Consider the following 7,397-nt stretch of genomic DNA (forward strand, 5'->3'; position numbering starts at 1 on the left):
TCTACTCTCTCTGACATTTTCCTTCCTCTTTCTTGAAGTTTTGTTTTTCCCGAGTTACAGAGGATTCAAAGAGGACAAAGACATGAAAGTCACGAGTCTGCTGTCTGTTTATATCTGCAGAGGGCTTGGCTGTGGGAGTTGGATTTGGAGCCATTGGAAAAACTTCATCTGCTACTTTTGAGAGTGCCAGGTAAGACTGGTGTCGAGGCCCACAAAGATCTATACAGATCACATCTCTGTTTATCCAGAAATGACCCTGTTCTTCTCTCAAGAGAGAAATGAAGTGAGTAATTCATGAAAAGCATCACAGCTGGCCACTAAACTGTGGATCCCGGGAAGCACCGTGAAACGACAGGTAGTCATGAGATTAAAAAATGTCTTTTTTTAGGTATTATTCAATAAGTCTGTGGTGTTAACCCAATGACAAGAAAAACTGTGCTGTGTTGTGCGCTGCTGACATCTAGTGGTCACACTGCGGTACTGCAGTCACACACAGAGAATCTGACTGCACCTTCACTTAAACTTTATTTCTAACACATGGACGATAAATCCTCCTTTTTCCTGACCACAAAAACAAAGTAAACAGAATTGAAACGTTGAAATAAAATATGAAAATAAAACATTTAAAAGGATATACAAGTAGAGAAAGTTGAGCCATTAAAATGATCATCAAATAAAAAGAAGGAAATTAGCAAGGGATCAGAATAGTACATATATGTAAAGATTCATCATATATTTTTAATATCTGAACATATACACATTTTATTATTGATATTTCATATATGTTTAAACTTATGTCTTCATATATCAGAGGATGTCTATATGTGATAATAATATATCCCCTTAACAGGTGACATCACTCCTGATATAGGGACATATACTGTATGTCATATATGACATTTCTGTACAGGACAGGGCGTCAACATGAGCAGGACTTCCTGTAGTTGCATCCATACAAACGCCGGCTGGACAGTCAGGTGCTGCGTGGTTCGCTGCTGACATCTGGTGGTTACATTTTGGTACTGAGGAGGTCAAAACTCCCAGCAACACTTGCAGGGTACAGAAGAATACATTCATCATTCATCAGGGTCATCCAGTTCCTCTGTTTACTGCAAGTGTTGCTGGGAGTTTTGAGTTCTTTAGAATATTTTTCCTTTCTCCGTGCACCTTGGAAGAAGATGGAGTGATGCCAGAAACCTCAGCTTTGTTTCTACAGTCTCTTTTCTCATTCATGTGTCCACGCACATACACACATACACACATACACACATACACACATACACACACTCATAAAGAGTCTGACTCTAAAGAAAGTGTTCTTGAAGTTAAATATGTATTTGCCTGAAACTGGACGTCATGGTCATGATTTGTTTTCCTCTGATTTTAAACAGATATTTTACATTTCTTTAGTTAATCTCTCTCTCTCGCCTCTGTTTCATTTATTATTTTTATTTATTTACTCTGTGTTCTTACTCTGTAAAGCAGCCTTTATTTATTATCATTATTATTATTATTATTATTATTATTATCAATGGAAATCTTGAGGTGATAGATTTTCAAGAAAATGTCACAAGAAAGTAAATGTATGAAACTCTGTCTCGTTCTTCCCTTCATCAGGTGAGATATCTTCGTGTCTCGTGTTCTGTTCAGTTGCAAATATTTAATGTTCTGACTGTTTATTATTTGTGACTTCCCTCAGAAATCTGGCCATCGGCATTGGCATCCAGAATTTCCCAGAAGGCTTGGCGGTGAGCCTGCCACTCCGCGGCGCGGGGGTCTCGACATGGACGGCCTTCTGGTAAGGGAAGACACGTGTCTGTGTCAGCTGTTTCAGAGTACGATAAACAAACAACAAACAACCATTGTACAGATACAGTACAGATACTTTAAATTCAAATTCAGATACTGTAACCTGATTGTTTCCAGATGCCATGGTTAGGCGTCTTTTCATCACTAAAAGTATTATTGCTTTTATCAGACCTGAGGGCAGCAGAAAGTTTTTTTTTAAAAGCAAACTCAAGACCTTCCTTTGTAGTCTTTTTATTAAATTTTATTTATTCATCTTTCTATTTATTTATATATTTTAAACTGTTTTACTGGTTTTTCCTTTTATTCTATTATTATTTTTATTTTATTTTTATTTTTATTTTTATTTTTATTTTTATTTTTATTTTTATTTTCATTTTTTTTTTTTATTTTATTATTCCTGGTTTTATTCTCTTCCAAACATCTCCTCTCTTTTAGCATTTTATTGTTTTATCTTTATTTTGTCTTAATCTTTATTTGATTTAATAATATTCTAGTTGTTTTCTGTTGCTTCTTTCCTGTAAAGCACCTTTGTGTTGCATTGTTTGTATGAAGAGTTCTGTACAAATTGATTGATTGATTGTTGTTGTTTCCCGCTCAGGTACGGCCAGTTAAGTGGGATGGTAGAGCCTGTTGCCGGGTTACTGGGCGCCGTCGCTGTGGTTTTGGCAGAACCTCTGTTGCCGTATGCGTTGGCGTTTGCTGCCGGGGCGATGGTCTACGTGGTGGTAGATGACATCATACCAGAGGCTCAAGTCAGGTAAGAAGGATCATGGGTAAAGGAAGAAGAGCGCTCTTTTTCCAACATCACGCACTTTTCACTTTTTGTTTTTTTTTTGTTTTTTTTAATTTTCTCTGTCTTGGCGTCACCAGTGGAAACGGGAAGCTGGCATCCTGGACCTCCATCTTGGGCTTCGTAGTGATGATGTCGCTGGACGTGGGCCTAGGCTGAGGTCACCGGGACAAACGGTACCATGTCAACAGAAACCCTCAGTGGCCGTGAAGTCGTGACAGTGGTGCTGACCTCAGTTTTAAAAAGGGGACCAAATGAAGTGTTTTATTCTGAAACACTATTTATGAATTGTTGCTACTTGAAATTGATTCATTCAACAACAGGAAACAGAACTGTTTTGTAAAACACACGAGGATGACTGTACTTGATTAATTATCGTTAATGTGTGGTGGATAACTCATTAGGGAATGAATTTATAAATATTTAATGAATATACTCCTGATTGCAGAGCTGGTGAATGTTTTTTGAGAGGATGCGGCTTTTTGAGTTTTTCTTTTTCAGAAAACATTGTTTTAGAAATTAAAAAAAAAAAAACTGTCAGTTATGAACGTTAAATGAATGTAATTTTTTTTTTGTTTTGTTTTTAGTTTAATTCTTCCAGTTTTTGTATTTCCTCATAATGGCAATACTTGAAGTCTGGTGTTTGATCCGTTCATTCATTGGACCGTGCATGAAAAATTAGATTTTGCTAATTTCATTCTGCAAGGCACAGTGTGATTATGGTGTTCTGAGGTATGAAATTCCAAATGTGACTTATTCTCAATCTGCATAATTATGACATTTATGTGGATATTTGACAGTAATTAATTGACTTATTCAGATGTAATACATCACTTTATCTTCTTCTAAACAAATCTCCCTCTCAACAGTCTCCTGTCATCTACAGCTCAGTCTGAAGGATCACATGATGTGATGTCTAAATATTAAAATGCTTAATTATATGTTAAATATTTATATAATTAAACAACCAAGTGATTCTCAGTTTTCTTCAACGTATTGGTTTTCTGGTCGCTCAGTGTGTTTTAATCCATCTGCCTTTCGGACATTTAAGATGAAGAAGATTCACTTCTCTGTCTGTTATCAGACTCTTGGTCAGTCAGTCCTCCACTTTGGTCCAGACTGAAATATCTCAACGTGACGCCCTGACTTTTCCTTTACTTCCCACCATGAGCTTCACATCGATTGTTGTCGACCTTTTATCAACCTATAATACTTTGCCAAACTACTTTCAGTACATACCTGTCGGCCCAGTCACTAACTGACGGAGGAGACGTGTGAAGAGTTTTAAATTATTGTGAGGTTTGGTTCTTATTTTTTAATTCAACAAATAACAAAAGAGAAAAACAGAAATTACAAAATTATTATAATTATTCTTATAATTTTGATTTGAGTGGTTTTACACACACTGACCCTGATCTAGTACAAGTACTAGAGGGAACTTAACTGAGGCAAGCTTGTAGTTTTCATAAAAGAAAAACAGCTCTTCTAAAATACTTAGCTAACTTGTGATGAACATGTGACTGAAGAAGCTGCAGGGTAAATACTAATAATGAAACAGAGGCCACACACTATTTGTCCTCACATTTAATATTTTGACTTATCAGTCTTAACAAAACAACGCATGACAACAACAAGTCATTGAAGAAAGAAAAGACAAAAGGTGGTCCATAAGCTGCAAATAAAACAAAAGCTGTAGCTGAAATAAAAATGAATTGACATAAACACGCCTCCATCTCACGTAGCTACAGAACTGTGGCTGGGACAGGTTTGTATTGCAGGAAGTTAATGAGACTTGTTGGCATCTCCAGCTGGTCGATACAGTGGATCTTGTCGATCTTTTTGAGGTATCTTCTGACAGCGAGTCGGCACTGTGAGGTCAAGGCTTTTGGATTTCCTGGAGACAGAAGAGACATAAAATGTGTAAGTAAAAACAAACACAATATAATACAATTAAAAACTGACTGTTTGTGTGATTTTAGAAAAATTTTATCTAACAAGTTCTGTCTAAAGCTTAAGGGTGTTTTTTGTGGCTGTTTGTGATGTTTACCAGAAATTAACTACTCAATGTAATTTGGGACTAATTTATTGCAAACTTTGTATTCTTGTCTGTAGACAAATTTACGCTGGGTTACACAAGCAATTACCTGGAATTCATTTATTGCAAGTGCAACGAATGAACAACACTTCTACTTCCCTATAATTAGCACCACATTATATCGTCCTTTCCAGGGAACGTCCATGAAAATGATAAAAAAATTATTCAGAAATTACAGACTCATTAAAATAAAGTGGAACCAAAATGCTATTAACCCTTTACAAATTTGAGTCTCAAGATTATATGCAACTGCTCAAGTTTAACAAGAATGCAGTGGCCTTCGGTTTCTTTCTTTGTTATCTTTGGTACCATCCACTGAGAATACAGAACAGAACGGAAACGTGGATGATTAATATTTTTCATTCAACACCTCTTTCCTCGAGAAGCAGCTCCACAGCCTCGTTCTGCTTCGTGGACTTCTCGATGATCAGCGTAGGAAGGTAGACGTTTGCACCGAAGTCGATCAGAAGCTGGATATACTCCACGCCACAGCCATGCCTGAGGCACATCTCCAGCACAGTTTTAGGCTGCTTGATAGAACTCAGCAGCTTTGCATCTGTGCAGTTGTAATCTGGGTCCGCCCCGTAGAGGAGCAGCAGTTTGAAACACTCCATGTGTCCGTAAACAGCAGCCAGGTACAGCGGCCCGCTCGACACCCTGGCACTGGAGGTCCAGAGCAAGACTTTGGAGCGAGAGTTCACCTCTGCACCATGTTTAAGCAGTTGCTTTAATATCTCCACATCACCCTCCCGAGCAGCATTAAGTACAGGGGAGCAGTTGTTGGATGAGTTCCCGTTGGGGTTGGCGCCTGCTCCTAGGAGCGCTAAGACACAGTCCAGGTATTTCCCACGAACAGCTGCAAAGAGAGGCGTCTGAGCCTTGACATCCACGCAGTCTACCAAGGCTCCGTGGGCTAGCAGGACCTGCAGACAGCTGAGATGGCCTTTAGACACTGCAGCGTGCAGAGGCGTGCCTGCAATGCCCCAACCACCTCTGCAGTTGATGACCTTCTTGTAGATTTCTTGGCAGAGCATCTCATCAAGGAGTCTGTCATTGTTTTGTAACACTGTTTGTCTTAGCTGAGAAATTTCACAACTACTCTCTTCTTCTTCAGAGGTCCTTAATCGGAGCATAGAACCTGCTCCGGAAAGACAGAAAACACACATCACATACAAATGATAAACATTAGTACAATACAAATAATAGACGACAAACCCTCTGTGGGCATAAATATATATATATATATATATATATATATATATATATACGTGCTTTAAGATGTGTGCAGTAACTTATTTGTTATTTGTTAACACCAATATGTTTTTCTGTACTTTTACCTATTTAATGTTTATTAATTTATCTAAGTGTGTCGTAGAAAATTGGGCATTAAAATAATAATATAAAATATGTTACTGTTGAGTAAAATATTTATTTCTAGCAATGACGTCTTCTTCTTCTTGTGTTGTTGTTGTTGTTCTGACAGACGGATGATGGGGAAAGAAGACATATTCAACGACAGCTTGATGCATAAACGCTGGCTAAATGTGAACTATGTTCCGTACTACAGTACAGTCGCTACCTATTGTATCTCCATTCAACACACAGTTTAACGTCACCTATCTGTGCTAATACGTGCTCCCCAACAGGGAGGGTTTTGCTAATATTCAGTTAAAACAACCAACTCGACGTTAACCTGCAAATTTGGCGTCGCAAACTTCGCGTGCCGTGGCTTTTAAATGAGTTCTGGCAACATAAAGTACCGTTTCTAATATGTTTTTTTTGTTGTTTTATATTGGCCTACCTACGATGCGTCTTCACTTGCTGCTGCTGCTGCCTTCATCTTCCTGTTTCATCTTCTTCCTCGTCGTCGTCGTCTTCTTCTTCTTCGTCTTCTTCTTCTTCGTCTTCTTCTTCGTCTTCTTCTTCTTCGAGGTTTAATGGCGGCTGGCGAATATTAGCATTACCGCCGCCAACTGGTGTGGAGGCTGTTTTTGGGCCGGTTAAGCTTTTTCTTAAAGTCTGATTTAAAGTTTCCTTGAAATGTTCACTGATGTATTTAAAGGTTTTCTTCCTATCTTATTTTTATACTTAAGAAATCACTTAACTACGCAATATCACACGAGAGGGAGTGATTTGCTGAATATCAGAACGGCTGTGATTCGGTCATAGGTAGGTAGGAAGCCACTAATCATTTAATACAAATGTTATTTCTTGAAATATATTCATCTTTGCAAAGTTTGTTACAATCTAAGACAGATAACGACCGTTAATGTAACGCTAAATAACGGTTACCGGAAGCACCTGTGAAGCGGAGTGATACATGTAGTTAAAAGTCCCAGTGCTGTACATGTTTAGCATGACGACAATAGGCTTTAGCACAAAGTATGGCTGTGCCTAACTACAGCCATTAGCATGTCTAGTTATGCGATGTTAACATATTTTGTATATACAGGCTTAATCTGTGAATTAATTAGAAAGTAAAAAGTATATTGTAACTGTATTCCCAATTAAACCCCCCATTTTCTGAATCTCTTTCTCACGTGAAGGGAAAACTTCTATCTCATAAAGAAAAATACAATTGTAGTCCTCTCCAGGCAACACGGATTGGCATCTTTTCTTTTAAAGCCATGTCTATTTAGTTTGCATGTGCGTCACAAAGCCTTTGTTTGGTTATTGATGAGGTCTTGGGTGTTGGTGCTTGGA

At 38.0% G+C, this 7,397-nt stretch overlaps 2 protein-coding genes across 5 annotated transcripts in view; one reads left to right on the plus strand and one right to left on the minus strand.

Moving 5' to 3' along the window:
- The window catches only part of LOC130162446 (zinc transporter ZIP11-like), an 80,689-nt gene extending 77,109 nt beyond the window's left edge, over nucleotides 1–3,580 (plus strand). For all 3 annotated transcript variants that reach the window (XM_056366185.1, XM_056366184.1, XM_056366186.1), the window contains exons 7-10: nucleotides 121–190; nucleotides 1,700–1,798; nucleotides 2,408–2,566; nucleotides 2,680–3,580. In XM_056366185.1, the coding sequence (XP_056222160.1) occupies nucleotides 121–190; nucleotides 1,700–1,798; nucleotides 2,408–2,566; nucleotides 2,680–2,758 (407 nt within the window). In that variant the 3' untranslated portion in view covers nucleotides 2,759–3,580. The remainder of the gene's footprint in view (nucleotides 1–120; nucleotides 191–1,699; nucleotides 1,799–2,407; nucleotides 2,567–2,679) is intronic.
- A 585-nt stretch (nucleotides 3,581–4,165) lies between these two features.
- Nucleotides 4,166–6,936, minus strand: LOC130162448 (ankyrin repeat and SOCS box protein 12-like). 2 transcript variants are annotated; one of them, XM_056366188.1, is made up of 3 exons: nucleotides 6,500–6,936; nucleotides 5,065–5,832; nucleotides 4,166–4,493 (listed from the first exon to the last, which is right to left on the minus strand). In XM_056366188.1, exons 2-3 carry the CDS (start codon nucleotides 5,825–5,827, stop codon nucleotides 4,342–4,344), a joined length of 915 nt encoding a protein of 304 aa, XP_056222163.1. In that variant the 5' UTR covers nucleotides 5,828–5,832; nucleotides 6,500–6,936; the 3' UTR covers nucleotides 4,166–4,341. The 2 variants fall into 2 exon arrangements, with proteins under 2 accessions (XP_056222163.1, XP_056222162.1); XM_056366187.1 differs by having other exon boundaries at nucleotides 6,496–6,934.
- Between the last annotated feature and the right edge of the window lie 461 nt (nucleotides 6,937–7,397).

The sequence above is a fragment of the Seriola aureovittata genome, chromosome 21, assembly GCF_021018895.1.
Source record: "Seriola aureovittata isolate HTS-2021-v1 ecotype China chromosome 21, ASM2101889v1, whole genome shotgun sequence".
Lineage (NCBI taxonomy): Eukaryota > Metazoa > Chordata > Actinopteri > Carangiformes > Carangidae > Seriola > Seriola aureovittata.

Coding starts and splice junctions, on each gene's coding strand:
- LOC130162448 (XM_056366188.1), bottom strand. CDS start 5,827: ATGCTCCGATTAAGGACCTCTGAAGAAGAAGAGAGTAGTTGTGAAATT. Junction 4,494..5,064: donor GCTGCTTCTCGAGGAAAGAG/GTGTTGAATGAA, acceptor TTCTGTCTCCAG/GAAATCCAAAAGCCTTGACC.